Genomic DNA, 17,083 nt, shown 5'->3' on the forward strand with positions numbered 1-17,083 from the left:
ATAAAAACATACCTCTCTAAGAGTTGGCTTGCCTTTGAAGAAGTCTGTGTTTTTGCTGCTTTTTGGTGGGTTAAACTTTGGGTTCAAAAATGCACATCCGTTTGCAATAGCCTCCAAAGGTGCGGGACCCTCATATGGGAAGCCAAGACCCACGAAAAGCTGTAAAACAGAAACTCCCGAGTTAGGTCTTCCTATATTTGCATGTTGAGAAAACTTACTTGAATCCAAGCGGTGGTGGGCTGATGCTGGTTCGGACCCGTTCTAGCAAACTGGTAGTTCTGACCATCAGCTGACTCCACCCATACGCACCCACCCTATCCGGTCCTATATTTCCGTCTTTCTCAGCTCAACTGATTCCCGCGGCACAGATTTCTGTACCTCAATTGTTCTACTTACCAGGCCTACCCTAGAAGGTAAGCTGTTGAGGTTAAAATCGGTGTTTTTTGAGCACTGCAAGCACTCACCAAACCAGTTGTTAAACTGGTTGCAGCCCACCACTGAACCTAAATCTGTATTTTTGAAGAGTACTGAGAATCTGAAAACTAATTAAGACTCATTTCTTTCCCCAAATCTTTCATCATCTTTTGCAAGTTCTGTTCCAAAATCTTTTGCAATTTCTTGCTTTTGCTGTCAAAAAGAGGCTTTTAAGGTAGCCAGGATTTAGGTTAAGCTTGGCTGGGTTTAAGAATGTTGTCAAGCAGAAAATAACTTGATGGCAAGAGGGGAAGATCTTGTATCTTTTCAGAAAAACAACCTTCCAAGAATGGACAGTGCTGTTTTTTGTTACACAAAAAGAGGAAGAGAAATAATTCTGCTTTGTTTCGTTGTATTAATTTTCTCAATAATCATTTCGGAAAATAACTCAAACAGGAGAAGTAACAAACCAGTATTACTACAGTATTCAAACCTCTTACAAAAATGTTCAGCCAAGAAGCTTCAGTTGCTCAATCCAAAAATAGCCTTAAAATATGTTTATAAATAACATTAAAATGGGACTGCTATTAAAGAACTGAGACTGACAGAATTATTCCTTCATTAACAACTCTAAACCCTATGTAGCCCAGATTAGAAATTAGTGTGATGTGTATTTTAGTACAAGTTTACTTAGTTTGTATTTGGCAAATAATTTACCACAGTGATCTTCAAGAATTGTATTTTTGTAAATTTAGTAACAGCTTTGCAAAAAAACGTACAAAAGTGGAAATAGGTGGAAAATATTCACAAGTTATGTGTGACACATGTATGCAATTAATTAAAAACAATAGATTATAATAGGGCAATTTGATTTAAATGTATTTGGAAAAGTATCCCAAATGTACAGAATGCAGATTTTGCAATTTAATTTAATTTTGCTTAAGCCATTTTTTTTGTCAAGTCGCCCCCAGTGCTGTGGATTGTTAAATGTTCATATCATTCAAGGAGTCAAAAAAGTTCCAACTACAAACAGTAGGTGGCAGCAAAGTTTACATGTGAATTTTTCCACAGGGGCACAATTTCATGGAAAGTTGTATTAAAAAGCTATTCTTAGAAATTAATGTATTGCAAGAGAATTGAACTGAAAACACAAATGATTCATAAACAGGAAATACAACAATAATTACTGGGATTTAATTCATTTTTAAACTGTTTTCTGAACAATAATATACTACGAAAATTTGTAGTGAGAAAACAGGATGAAACCACAGGATATAGCTGCTATCTGATTGTAAGACGTCACAATGCTTATGATAGATATATTTTATTAAGACGCCAAGAATGACATTTTGACTTTGTAAGAATGCGTGCCAAATAAAATGCAGAATGGTAGGTAGATCAGAATTGTTTGTTATCCCCCTGTATTTTACTCCCTCATACACACATTGGTTTAAGCAACACTGTAATACACTAAATTATCCATTTCCGAATTGTTGACTGAAATGTCTGATTGAAATAAAAAATTAGGGAACCTGAGACTTTTTTTATATTAATTGCAATTCAAACATGGCTGAAGGGCATTAAAATATCACCAATAATTTAGTGCTGATTTGGTTTTAATTAGATGCAGACACTAATACCATTGGTTAAATAAACATTGTTTGTTACTTCAGTACAGAGATGTTGTTTTCTCTTCTATACTGTCAATATATTAAGGAAAATCTCCTTTTTACTGAACCCGGGAGCTTTGCCTTTTGACAGACCAAGAGATTCTGTCACCATTTAACAATAAATACAAACCCAATTGCTCCTCAGTCACTTTAAGTAACTATTACAGGCTATAAAACCTATTTTTGAAGTTATTATTCACTATGTCAAACCCGATCAAGCCAAAGGTACCACACTGATGTACAACTTCATTTTAAATAGAAAGGTTTTGTTTATACATTATCATTTAAAAAAGCAAACCCTGTTAGTCATGCTGCAGGAGTGATCTTTTAGAATTAATAAAACCCATGCCAACTTACGTAATACAAAATCTCCAAAACATTATTAGTAATGTCCGTGCTGTGAAGGGATAAACCACAGTAGAATTTTATCCAGATTGAGCTTAGGTTAAATTACAAATTACTCAGGGTTCAAATTAGTCCCAAGACCTAAATTCCTTCTTTGGGGATTTTCAGAAACGGCATCCACTTACCACTTCCAAACTTTAAAGCGTAGGATTTCAAAGACAATCAATGCAAACTGAAAAATATGGGATTCATGGTTTCCCAATGTGTCTGGCCATACTGAAAGTCACGCAAAATTGTTCTAAAAACAGGAAGAGTCTGGGCCCCCTCTCCCATTTCTCCCATCATCTTGGAAAAGCGATAGGGTGTTCTGAGGAACACCATGGATATTTTGCACAACATTTCAAGAACTTCAGGAAATGAACAGGGAGAGATGGCTATAGAAGAAGTGATCTTCCATGGTTTGAAAAGCAAAACTTTAATACAATGGACAGAGTCCTCCATGTGTGAAGAACTTATTTTCCTAAGGAAAATTCTAAAGGTTTACTGATAGTGTTTGCTTCATCTTTGAGCACTTGGGTCAATTATACTCTAATCAGAGAGGCAGAATGTCAAACTTTAAAAAAAAAAAAACCTCTTAATGCATCTAATTTTTAAAATGACCCAGGCCTTAGTAGGGGAGGATAAGGGGATATAATTTCTTGGGGGTGTCTTGGAGGCATCTGGATGGCAAAACCACTACGATCCATTCCCAGCTGAATATCCGCTGTGCAAGTAAGTCCCAACGAGGTGATTGTCTTGCAATGTGAAGACCCAGGGTGCGGCACGAAGTCAACACAGCCAGATAATAAATAGGAATCCCTTTATTAGCTCCAAACTTTGCCCCCAAGGTCCTGGTTACCTTCTGGTCTGGAGAAAAAATTCTCCCAGGAACAGCCTTTGGCTGCAAAGATTCAAGTCCAAAGCGTTGTCAACAAAACCTGTAACTATAAGTCCAATCAAGGCAAGATGAGATAATTAATCCGGCAGGGCAAGATAAGGAGTTCCAGAAGTGCAATAACACGGCAGTAAATCAGCCCAGTTGGGAGGATGCCAGGAACGCAGATAACCAGTCAACACAAGATAAAGTCAGGTTTGTTTCCGGCAAACAGAGCTCTCAGCTGCCTCTCCTTTAAACTCTCTTCCCAGGTGTGCCTAGTGAAGAGAATCAGGGCCCTTTCCTCCCTCTGTAAGCCACGTTGCTCTCTTCTCCATTCCCCCCTGCATGCCCTAGGATGAAGAGGGGGTGGGCCTGGGTCTTCGTCTGAACTCCCTCTCCCTTGTTCTACCTCTTCCCTGCTCTGCCCAGCCTGACTTTGCCCTTCTCCAGTTTCCTCCACAGCCAATGGAGCCACACTTCCGCTCCCTGTCAGCTGTTCATCTTCCTCCTTGGATTCAGATTCCGACAGGGGCATGACACGCGGATTATCTGCAGTAATTTTACTCTGGGATTTCTGAGGAAGTGAACAGGGTTCTCTGTAGCTTTGGCTCTGCTACTTTGGATGGACCCTTCTCTTCCTGATACTGAAAACCTCTGGAGATGGAGGTGGGATGGGGGCTGGGTCAGGGTGTTGATAAATGAATGAAGAGATGCAATTGTCCTCCCCAAAGAAGGCCGTGGTGTGCTTCCTTTTCAAGAAGTGATTACTTCTGGGTAAATTCTGACTGGTCATCATCTTCAGGTTTATTAGAAGGTAATGGGCAGCAGCTGAAGGCGGCCCTGGAATAAAGATATTACCTAGACCTATTTCACTCAGGCTTCTGGCCCAGGTATGGTATGGATACAGCACCAACTGCAGTGGTGGATTTATCTCTGATGAAACGAGAGTAGGGAGTGTATGGTCCCCTCTATATTACTTGTCCTCTCATCAGGCTTGAATACCGACAGCTACAGGTAGTCCTCGACTTACGACCACAATTAAGCCCAAAATTTCTGTTGCTAAGTTGTTAGTTTTTGTCCCATTTTACGACATTTCTTGCCACAGTGCTTAAGTGAATCACCGCAGTAGTTAAGTTAGTAACACGGTTGTTAAGTGAATCTGGATTCCCTGTTGACTTTGTTTGTAAGAAGGTCTCAAAAGGGGATCGCATGACCCCAGGACACTGCAACCGTTGTGAATATGAGTCAGTTGCCAAGTGTCTGAATTTTGATCACGGGACCATGGGGATGCTGCAATGGTCATAAATGCGGAAAACAGTCTTAGGTCACTTTTTTCAGCGCCGCTGTAACTTTGAACAGTCACTAAGTGAACTATTGTAAGTCGAGGAATATCTGTATGGTATCCTTGTGCCCCTGAAAGTTGAGAGTGAGGGATAGTGTTCTGCACTATCTTCTCCTTTTAAATGGGGCCCTTCCAGTCATTGATGGTAGAGAAAGACTGGGCCCGTAGGATCCTCAGTTGTGGGGTGTCACAAGGCACAGTGTTCTCCTTCCTTCTATTCAACATCTACATGAAGTAGGTGACAGGTTCTTGGTGCTTTCTGAGCTTGCTTGTTTTCTTGCAGATGTTTCATTACCCTAACTAGGTAACATCATAATTGCTAGTAAGGAGTGCTGCTTGCTGTCCATTTATATTCAATTTATTTTCAATTTCATTGTACACGTTGTGCATTGACAATAAATGTTTGATTGATTGAGTCTGGTATCTTGCCTGTCTGTGGTCGTTTGCCAACATGGCCAGGGGGTCATCTGTTAGCTGATAATACTCAACTTCAATTCCAACTCTAACCAGTGATGCCAATTAAGTGTGGTCCAGGTGCCTAGAGGCTGTTTGGATCTTCAAAACAAGGCATTTTGAGAGCACACTTAAAAGAAAGGTGGAATTGGAGCCATGGTGGCCCAGTGGTTAAAATGCAGCACTGCAGGCTACTTCTGCTGACTGCTGGCTTCCAGCAGCTCGGGAGTTTGATCCTGACTGGCTCAAGGTTGACTCAGCCTTCCATCCTTTCGAGGTTGGTAAAATGACGACCTAGATTGTTGGGGGCAATATGCTGACTCTGTAAATCGCTCAGAGAGGACTGTAAAGCACTGTGAAGAGATATAGAAGTCTAAATGCTATTGCTATTAAAAATACCAATTTCTCCTAACAATGTAACATCAACATTTGAGGAAGAAACTTCCGTAAGCACGGAATTAATTTTGAAAGCACCTGACTGAAAAAACACAGTGGAACTGAACTGCAGCCTTGAGTATGTATTAAGTATACTACATTACCTCACAGAATGAAAAAAACGAAATGCAATAGCAATAGCACTTATGAGCATCCGCATTTTGTGAGACCCAAACTGCCAAACTGCTGGCAGCAGGTGATCAATGTAAGTAGCAATGGGGTTATTATGGAATAGGACTGTGCAATATTTTGGATTTGATTCCCCCTCAAGTGCTTCAAGACATAAAGGCCCATAAATTAACCTCTATCTGCAGCAACCACATTTAAAGCAACCACATTTCCTCCTCACCCGCTCCCCCCATCATTCACACAGTATAGTTGTAGAAAGCTACTATGTTCACCCTTCTGTATATTCCAAAGGACTTTTTTTGGAACTGAACATATGATGATGGAGCCGTGGAGCGCAGAATTCCAAATAGTGAAAATTAAAATAATTTAAAGTAAAGTTGGATCATACCCATTTCGACTTTTGAAAAAGCCAGCGAACTTACTTTTGTTCCCCTCAACAAGAATTGTAAATCTCGGCCACTGAGAATCCCATGGTTTTTAACATAGCTGGGCATATGGACAGCACTTGTGCCATGGACAGTCCCATGAACTTCTGTATAGGCATGAATGACATCCAAGTAAGACTTTTTATCCTAGAAAGAAAGAAACCCACCCCCCACACAAATTAGGTAGAGGAATCAACAGAGCATCTGTGTGCAATTGTTTGTTAAGTCAGCAGTGATTTACCTATTATAGGTACTCCTTGACTTACAACCATTCATTTAGTGACCGTTCAAAGTTACAACGGCACTGAAAGAAGTGACTTATGGCAAATTTTCACACTTATGACCATTGCAGCATCCTCACATGATCAACATTCGGGCAACTGGTATGTATTTATGAAATCTGCAGTGTCCTGGAGTCATGTGATCACCTTTTGTGACATTCTTACAAGCAAAATCAATGGGTTAGCCAGATTCACTTAACAACTGTGGCAAGAAAGGTTGCAAAACTCACTTCATAACTATCTTGTTTAGCAATTTAAATTTTGGGCTCAATCGTGGTCATAAGTCAAGGACTACCTGAAGTCAGAAGGAACCAGAGAAGAACTGCTTTTTCAAAATATGCAGAGTTAAATAAACGTATGGTGTTAATTTCGTGTAACTGCCTAATATAATTCCAAAACGGGGATATTTCTGTTCAGCAAATTTACAGCCAAGCTTTATTTAACCACTTAGCCAAGCACTATGGAGAAAATTTAAACATTTCAGATGGCTTTTGAAGTCTAGGAAGAACATTGATCTTTCTTGTATTCTATCTAGAAGGCAAGTCTTCTTGTAACATAAAGAAAAATAGAACAAATTCTCTTGCCCATGCAGACTAGCTAAATAAACACTGAACAAATTTTGGAAGGTTCATTGCTAAACATTAGAATTTAAAGAATCACAAAGTTGATTCATTATGTACCATGTATATTCTCAAGAGTGATCCCCCTGATTGTTCTTCCAAAGAATGTTAATGATAGGATTGCTAACAGAACAAAATAAACCATTTTAGTTTCATCATAACATCCCTGAAAGTTATCATTCACTTTTTAAAAATTAAAATACATTTTGTCTTACATCTGTATTTTGAGATGATTAAAGCTTTTGTTAAAACTTAAGATCCTTAAAGGAATTATGTCAATGTTTTTTTTTTTTACATTCAGAGAAAATGACTGAATTTTATTAGAATTAAGAAATCCCTATTCTTTTATTATTGTATAATTGCACCATTGACACTGCCTGAATCTTTTGGAGTACAATGGCAAGTGCCCATAATTTATGTTTAAATGCCTCAAAAATAAAACAAATATAAGTATAAATGATCCTTAGCAATAAATTATATTGACTTGGCAGCAACAGTAAAATAATATAATTTCCAATCTTATCAGTTAGAACTATGTCCTATTATTTATAAAAGAAATCAATAAATGTGTTCGGATTATATACTGGCAAGTATCAAAAGCAGCTCTTCACTAGAACAACAATACAATTTTGTCTGCACTTTCCAGATTTGTTTTTGCAGGACCCTCTTTAAAAATCAATGTACTTAATAGACAAATCATGATCATTTATACAACAGTACACTTTAATCTCCTTTTGGGGTAATTTTTTTACATAAGGAAGTTCGTAGGCATACTTTGAACTGAGTTGCAAAATTCTGATTAATTGATACTAGAATAGAATAGAATTCTTTATTGGCCAAGTGTGATTGGACACACAAGGAATTTGTCTTGGTGCAAATGCTCTCAGTATACATAAAAGAAAAGATACATTCGTCAAGAGTCAAGGATACTTTGTAGATTCAATATTATATGGTGTCCAGGTTTAATGTGAGGATACTGCAGGAGACAATTTCACACTTACAGAATATATTTCTGTACACTGCTCTGAAATTGTGAACTCTGAAAGTGTTCAGGAGGAAACTGCAAACAGATAATTTTATTTCTAAACCATAAAGCAATTTTAGAGCTCATTATGTATGAATGCAGCAGAAGCTGAACATCATAATTATAGCATTCTCAGCATGTCCTCACAACATATCCAAAAATACCTACTGACCTAATGAAGCAATAGAACACAGACAAAGGAATAATTAGTTGGACTGATTATAACATAATGTTCTTGATTTGATAATTCACTCTCAGTCCAAACTTGATCATGCATCTGTAGTCTGCCTCATTTTCTATTCCATTCCCATAAATTACAATTTTTTCATTCTGATGTAATTTGCAGAAAAATATGACTAAGCTAAGATACCAAATTTGTAAATAGAGTAAGAAAAAGAGGTGAAAATATATCACTTATTTGTAAATTGATGTCATAAACCACATTAGATTGCTTATTTCTGAATGGCGTCATATTTGAAGTCCATTAATGTTAAATGAGCAACACTATGATTTAATGAACCAAAAACTGAGTTTTAAGTTTGTTCAGAGAAGAATCGAATAATAAACCAAGGATTAAGGGAACATTAAGGAACTGGGGTCTTTTTTCACTACTGAAAGTTTAAAAAAAAAAAGGATCACAAGAAACTCTTTAGACACGTTGGGTAGAAACAGAGAATGATCTAGTATACAGGTAGTTCTTGACTTACAATTACAATTAAACCCCAAATTTCTGTTGTTAAGTGAGACATTTGTTAAGTGAGTTTTGCCATTTTTTATAACCTCTTGCCACAGTTGTTAAGTGAATCACTGCAGTTGATAAATTACTAATCCGGTTGTGAAGTTAATCGAACTACCCCACTGCCTTTGCAGAAGGTCGCAAAAACTGATCACATGACTATGGGACACGGCAATGGTCATAAATATGAACCAGTTGCCAAGCATCTCAATTTTGATCACATGATCGTGGGATACTACAAAGGTTATAAGTGTGAAAAATGGTCATAAGTCACTTTTTTCAGTGCCATTGTAATTTTGAATGGTCACTAAATGAACTGTTGTAAGTCAAGGATTACCCACATTCCCAAAACCAAATGAAATACCCATACTGCTTAGGTGCATGAGATTTAAAAAAATAGGTCTCCAACACTAAACACATAGAACAGCAGTGACTAGATGTAGTTTGTCAATTTTCTTGAGAACTATAATAAACTTCCATTTACAAAAAAAACCTTTTTTATCATCATGTATGCAATTTTTATTATTTCATGCTTTTTATTTCCTCTACACTTAAAAATGCTTCTGTATAAAACTTCTTTTGGTTGACCTAAGACTGAAAGGGATTTTTAATTCTCTCTTTGAAGGCAATTTTAACAGAAAAATATAATCCTGAGAATTTGGAAAGACGATAATTGGAAATTCGGTATCAGTAAGTTATAAAATCAGAATGGATTGACAAAGGGATGGATGAAACTTTTCCTTGTATTTTTTATCTTGTAAGCATGCTGTGTTATTTATATCATTTACCTGGAAGCCAATTCTAAAAAAAACCCAACAAACCAATCATATCATTCTGTGTTTTCCCCAGAGGAAAGAGGTTTAAAAGGTAAGTTAGAAATTTTTGGAGGAGAAAGGGGGACCAGAATTTTAAACTATTCATAATCCATTTTAAAAGTAAGGATACCATTCCAAAGTTCTATTCACCTTTTGCCTATAAGGAAGTTAATACTCTGCCAGCATTGTGATTTGACCTGGAATTGGCCAATACTGTAATTGTATGTCCTTAACTGTTCTATAATTATTCTTACAGAGAATAATTCTTACAGAGTAGGACATACATGTCTAATGGTTGGTTGAAGATTATATAAACTTTAGAAATGGCAGAATGTGGATTAAAATATTTTTCCTAACATTTTCCTAACATTTAATGCAGCCAGATGAGTAGAAAAAAAATTATAGCTCTTAATAACATACTTTTCAAAATCTCATAAGGGCATAAGCTCAAGCCTAAATCCATTTCTGGCATTACTTTTCAAATCTGCTTATTTCTTTCTAGAGCAATACTATAACTTCTGGAAAAAATATTTCCCAAGAAACACGTGTGCATACCATTTTTCCACAAGTATCAGCTGATGAAATCTTGTGAAAACATTCTTAGGATCTGCTATAATAGAATATTATGTACATATCTCCCTCCTGCCTTTCATCACTTTAGAAAATTTAAAACAACAGAATTGATTTAACAGAAGAAAGGTTTTTTTAACATCAGATACAGAATGTGAAATTTTCCACACTTTCAGAATTGGAAGGGAATTATAGAAACTGAAATACAGTGAATCTGGAGAAATGGTTAGGAACGACTATTTTGAATACTTTTAACAAAATCATGATTTTATCTTTGTTACAGAAATATGGTAGATTGATTTGGGGAAAGAAAAACTAATAATTTTAAAACATTAGAGCAATAAAATAAATAGTACTTACTGTAATATATCAACATATATTACAGATGATTTTGTACTTTATTAATTCTAGCAACTCAACAGATATATTCTACAGAATACTAAGATGACTAAGCTATCTAATGTGTTTTCCTTAAATGTAATAGTGTGCTGTAGTTTTAAATTATGTGTCTTGGTTTTGGATGATAAGTAAATAAATATAAAAATGATTCTAGATGTGAGAGCCAGTTTGGACATAGAAGTCTTAAAAAGTATCATCAAATTAAAAGTCTTCAACTTTGTGTTAGCTCAACAAATTTACTTAATCTGGCAACTCACCTTCCAGAAGTTATCAACTTTCCCATAAACAAGTGACTGATCCTGCCTTTTAATGACATTGAAGTGTTTGATATCACTGGAATTCAGATACTGTTCCACAACAAATCCAAGGAAACTGTTATCTGGAGTGTGAGCTGCAGATTAAACAACAAAAGTGTATTCGTGCATCATTCACTGTAATGCTTGCAAAAAAAAAAAAGAACAACTTACAGCCTGTAAATGTGTGGAAGATGCATTGACACAAGTTCAAACATGAGCTGATTTCATCTGTTGAACTACATCCTCAACAGGAAATAATTGTAATCTTATTTATCATCTTATTTATCTGATTTGTCTCTTATACATAAATGATTTTTTTCTTTCCTGTAATACATTTGTTTTAAAGTCATAAGAAATGAATCAAACATTATCTAATGCAACTTCTTTTGGAAAAGAATACCAGGACAAAATGTCAAGCTCCTTATTCTAGAAGTTGCACAACAAACTTGTCCAAATCCCTTAACAAATTGCCGTATTTACTGGAGCCATAATTCCTCTGGAAGAACATCTGAATCAAGCATCAATGCATGAGTTGAATACTCTGTTAAGAAACGCATTGAGCCAAATCAAACTTGCCTTTTATTTCTGCAAATATTTTAGAAACAAACTCTTTAGGCTGAATTAATTATTATGGGAGACCCCATTGATTTTAAAAACATATTTTTCCATTTTTACAATACCTGGGATTGTCCCATTACATACGATTTTCATAGTGGAAGGCTGAAATTATATTTGCCACTGGAGTTTGTATGAGTTATCATCTCCACATTAAAGTAAGCCATGAGAGCTTGGGAAGGGTGCAAATCCTAAAATGCTTTCTAGATGAACTCACAACAATTAGCAATATGGCAAAACAATTTGGCAAGTGTGATAAAGGATCTTATTGGATGGAAGCATTGTGAAGTTAAATCTATTTCCCATCCCTCGAAAGAGACATTTCATAGACCTGCTGGTGTCTTTATCATATTATTCAAGAATCTTAAGACATCTTTCCCAAGTGCGTATTTGAAATAATAATAAAAATAATCTTCCTTATCCCATTCAATGCATTAAGTGCATTATTTCCCCAACTTCAACAATGTAATAATTATTTTAAGCAAGAAATTACTAGCTGGGGCAAAATTCCAACTAGAGGCAAAGGAGCCCTAGTGGCGCAGTGGTTAAAGTGCAGTATTGCAGGCTAACTCTGCCCACTTCCAGGAGTTTGATCCTGATCCATCTTTCCGAAGTCAGTAACATGGGGACCCAGATTATTGGGGCAATATGCAAATAATTCTGGCATTATAAACCAGTCACAAATGTAAAGCACTATGGAGCAATATATAAACCTAAGTGGTATTGCTATTGTTAATACTTTAATTATTGGCTTAATTTTGAAGATGGCATGAAAAATCCTCCTAAGACAAGCACCAATTGTGAGTGACATTGAGTTATTTTATTGACAAGACTAACTTACGAAACATTGTATAAAACTGCTGTGGATTAAGGTTCCACTTCCCCCATGGAGTTTTGTGGCCTTTAGACTGGGCGTAGTGAGCATGATTAAACTCTGGTTCAGTCCCAAAGGAATCTAGCACCCGTAACATACACCTAGAAGGAAAAACAAAACACAATCACAACAGATTATATTAGAAATTGTATCTTATAAAAATGAAACACAATGTAATTTGCATCTTATAAAAATGAAACACAATGTAATTTGTATCTTATAAAAATGAAACACTATGTAATTTGTATTGGCACAATGAGGAAAAGAACTATGCGGAACAGCAAGGTGCTTGAATAAATTGCAGGCACCTGTGTTCCCTTAATCCCCTTTTCCATTTGTTCCTTTTCCCCAATGTCAACCTGGCACAGTTGCCAATAAAGCTGTAATCTTGACACAGGTGTGAGAAGGAGCGTTGGTACTTACCTGACACGCCCTTTCTCTGTGAGCTGTGAAGAGCACCCATTGTTTGGGATGATGCTTCTGTCACTCGTCTGATAGGCTGGGCTTTAATTGAGAGGATGCTCCTCCTCTTCTACGGGACTCCTCTCTAGCCTCCCCAGTTTTGGGGAAGTCGAAGTGATGAAATATTTCTCCTTCACCCTTTCTAATACTTGGCCGGAATAGCATCCCACCAGATGAATAAGGGTGGGGATGGATGCTCTTCACAGCTCACAGAGAAAGGGCGTGTCAGGTAAGTACCAACGCCCCTTCTCCAGATGAGCTGTTCAGAGCATCCATTGTTTGGGACATACCAAAGCTTGGCGTGTCCTACGGGAGGGCTTCCGTCTGGTTCGGATTCCCCTTTTTCTTGGTCCCTATGGACCCTTTGTAACACTCTCCTGTCAAAGGCAGCCTCCGTAGAGGCAAAGACATCATTCTAATCGTTTCTAAATAAAAGGCGACGGTGAGGCCCATGTTGTCGCCTTGTAAATTTTCTATTGGCGCTTTTGGCTCATGTTGTTAACATCGCAGTGCTCCAGGTTGAATAAGCAGTGATGCCCCTGGATACAGGAAGAGATTGTGTCTCATAGGACTTGGGAATTGTGCTCTCAGCCACTTACTGGTCATTGAGGAAGGGGTCTTGCACCCAATGGTGGGTGGTTGAAAAGAAACAAAGAGATCCTTAGTTTCCTAATACACATTGTGCAGTTGAAATATATGTAGAAAGCTCGCCTTACATCTAGATTGTGGCATTGTCGTGCCAGATTTTATGTCGGTTTCAGACAAATGTGCGGTAGTATCAGTTCCTATGGTCTGTGGAAACCCAAAATTTATCTATGGGTGAAAGATGGATCTGGACTAAGGACCACTTTGTCTGTGTGAAAAATACAGAGCTCCTGTCTAACTGACAAGGCTACTAGATCCAAGATGTAACTGGCCTATGTAATGGCAACCGAGAGAACCACCTTGTACATTAGGGATGGAGACGCATGGTCTACATGCGCTCAAAGAGAGTTTTCTTGAGTGCGGTAAGGACCTTGTTGAGGTCCCACGTGTGATATCAATGCACTACAGGAGGCTGTAAGATTGTAGCCCCAGGCAAGAAACTTGCATATGCGTGGGTGATGAGAGATGTACTGCAAGTCTCTCCTAGTGATGACCGATGCTAAGGCCTCCCCTTTGCCTGTTTATATGAACAAGATAATAATGAAATGTCACTTAAATAATCCTGCCATCTACAGGTGTTCCCCTGAGATGGACAGCCAGAGCCATCAGAACCTTCGTAAGAACCTTGGGCAGATGACAACCCAAAGGACAGTGCAACGTATTCAAAACGTTGAGCATTATAACAAAAACTAAGACTTTTGCTATGTGAGGATCTAATTGGAATGTAGAGATGGGCCTCTATTAAGTCAATGGAGGGTAGAAAGTTGCCCCTTCTGAAGCTCAGAAGTATGGAGTTCAGTATACTCATCTTAAGCCTCCTATAAACTAGGGACCGATTAGGTCATTTTAAAACTAAAATTGCCCCTGCTGATCCGGTGCCACAGGTCAGTTGCCTGGATCTCCAATAAATGAACAATAGTTGTCTCCATCACGCTCCCTTTAACAGGATCCCGAGAGAGGGCAAGTAATGCAAAGGTTCTGGGGAGAGGATAGAAATTCTATAGCCAGGCCTAATCTTCTGATATCTCTAACCCAGGAAACAGAGGTAGAGGCATCCCATCTGTCCGTGAAAGGCTTGAGCCTTCCACCAATAGGGGCACAGTTGTGAGGCCTATGTTGTGCCTCGGAGACCTCTATTTCATGTTCCTCAAGAGATACTTTTTCTCTGCCTTCCCCTTCAGTATCTATCTCCAGATCGGAAACTATCTGATTGTTGGTGATTCGTGTGTCCAGACGGTCCCTGGAGTCTGGAGAGAAAAAGTTCCTGGTAGAGGGAACGAAGGAACCTCCAAAAGCTAGGAAGGACTACTTTGGGTTCTGTGAAAAGAGAGGAACTTATATTCTGCTTCTAGTCTCTATCAGGGATAGGTCGGGGCACCACCAACCAAATTATCTCCCTATATCGGGGAGGAAGCAAGCTTCCATTAATTGTGCGATATCTGCTTGCCAATGTCTGAGCCATAGCAGTAGGCGAGGAGTAACCTGAGATGCCCTGGCTTGAGCAGATAATTTAATAGAGTTTTGCAGCGTCCTTGTGTGCTCTGATATTGGAATTTGAAATAAATTCCCTCAGATGGCAGAGCAACCTGAGAGACGATCTAGTAAAAAGGGGGGGGCATGTGGCCGACTCCGCTGTTATGGCCCTCACATCAGATCGACATGCCCTACATGGGGACAACTCGACCCTGTATATATCCTTTGACTTGAGAGCCTCTTCTGCTTCCGTTGGAATTGCAGAGGAGGATGATAATTGCCATTATTGTTTTATCTACTATCGTGGTGATGAGATATTTAGCAGAATCAGAAAACCAAATTAAAAGTTTTTATCATATCCTGTAAGAGGGCTATATGCCACTGAAGAGACCCCTTGTTTCTGGACGAGGTCCAAGAACCTTTGTGGGACAGTTATGATTTCCTCTTACATTATTGGTTGGGAGAAGATTAAATCGTCTGAGCCCCCCTTACAGTAACGATTGTTGGGCCAAGGGGAAATGGAATATCACGGCAGGCAGTAGGTTTTTTTTTTTTTTTGAAACAACAGAGACTTGAAAAAAGTCTGAGGGCAAAACAGACCTGAAGGTCAGTGGTCTGGCTTAATGCCTTCAATGTCTGACATGCCCCCCTTATTTAGGGGATCCGCCTCTGACATTTTGGTCACTATCATTTTCCTCAACCTGTTCCATCTGGTCTCTAGTTCTCCCTCATCCTGTGCATCCTGTGAATGTGTAACAGGATTATATAATACTCCCCTGAAGGAGGTACCTGCTGGTAATGAAGGTCCATTCTGCATAGTAACTAAATGCTCTGTCCTGCTTAGTGACCGGAGTTATAGGGAATTCCAGTCAGTAGGAGCACTCTGTTGTTCAGAGCAGTATGCTGCACCCCCACAGAGATACATTGGTGTATTGCTAATTCCATCCACAGTCTCATCTTTGTGGGGATCTTTTCCGGTAAGTCATCATCTTGACAGAATCTGGCCGCTTGTTCAAGCAATGTGGCCACAGAGTCACTTTGAGTCACTTGTACTGGTCTAGATGGGCTACCTGATCTTGTACAGCTGCGCTGTGTCTGGATTACACAGACAGATCCAGAGGGGGATTGGAGCCGAAGTAGGCCTGGAGGAGATGAGGTTTGAGAATTTTCTTCATCCTCCCACATGAACTTCTTCATGTGTTTTTCTAGTACCTTATGGGTCATGTTAGCGTCTTTTTCTGCTGTTTGGCAGGTACACTTAGAACGCTTCAATTTGTTTTCAGAATTTGACATGGTTCTTGAGCTACTGCCGCTTGCCATTGTGACCGCTTATTAAATTTTACTGTTAATGAGGCTGAAATGTTGGGCGGTTGGCACGCCCAGGGGCCTGAACCAGCAATGGCCAGGGAACCCTAAAACAATGTTCCCCAGTTTTGTATAATCTTATGTAAGAATATTGAATTCTTATTCTTGTTCCTATTATTATTGTTGTTATTATTATTTTGTTATTAATATTATTATTTTCGAATTAGCCAAATTTGGAACACCTCATAGGCCTAGAAAGGAGGAATTGTTGAAATAAGATGTAAGCCTGTGACAGCTTCCTGCACAGGGGGACATGGGCCTTGGTGCTCGCTGGGGTGCTGCTGTTTAATTCTGTGAGGGCATAAGCCAACAGTTTCCTCCTTAATGAATAAGGGTCCAAAATAGAATAATTATATCTGAATATCTATATACATACACATATACACACACACACATACATATATGTACACATATATACATATATATACGCCTATAGATACACACACATATGTATTAGGGTGATTTCCCTCAGGTTCCAGGAAGGAGACCCCTGCTTGGGGAAAGAAAAGCCTCTCACAGTTCCAGAAATAAAATGCAGATCACTACCACATGGTTAGTGAGTCTGCAATGGCGCCAGCCGTTATCTCTTTAGGTGCGTAACGAGGTAAATCGGCTCAGCAGCACTTCCACGCCTTGTGGGGAGTCGATACTACAGAGTTTCCCCTTGAATAAAAAGGCACGGTGGGGCAGATGGGTGCTGATGCCCCCACCCCAGACGGTGTTCCCAGGGGAGAGAAAAAAGCCTCGGACCCTTTTAAAATGGAGCCTCTCCCTTCGGG

The 17,083-nt window shown here is 38.6% G+C and overlaps 1 protein-coding gene across 6 annotated transcripts in view; it reads right to left on the minus strand.

Annotated features, from left to right (window-relative positions):
- The window catches only part of MGAT5 (alpha-1,6-mannosylglycoprotein 6-beta-N-acetylglucosaminyltransferase), a 137,159-nt gene that overhangs the window by 9,777 nt on the left and 110,299 nt on the right, over positions 1-17,083 (minus strand). For all 6 annotated transcript variants that reach the window (XM_026714638.2, XM_026714636.2, XM_087920333.1 and 3 more), the window contains 4 exons: positions 12,327-12,460; positions 10,832-10,965; positions 6,127-6,276; positions 13-159 (listed from right to left, as the gene is read on the minus strand). In XM_026714638.2, coding sequence (XP_026570423.1) covers positions 13-159; positions 6,127-6,276; positions 10,832-10,965; positions 12,327-12,460 — 565 coding nt within the window. The remainder of the gene's footprint in view (positions 1-12; positions 160-6,126; positions 6,277-10,831; positions 10,966-12,326; positions 12,461-17,083) is intronic.

The sequence above is a fragment of the Pseudonaja textilis genome, chromosome 1 (genome assembly GCF_049901715.1).
Source record: "Pseudonaja textilis isolate UNSWEBS1 chromosome 1, rPseTex1.2, whole genome shotgun sequence".
Lineage (NCBI taxonomy): Eukaryota > Metazoa > Chordata > Lepidosauria > Squamata > Elapidae > Pseudonaja > Pseudonaja textilis.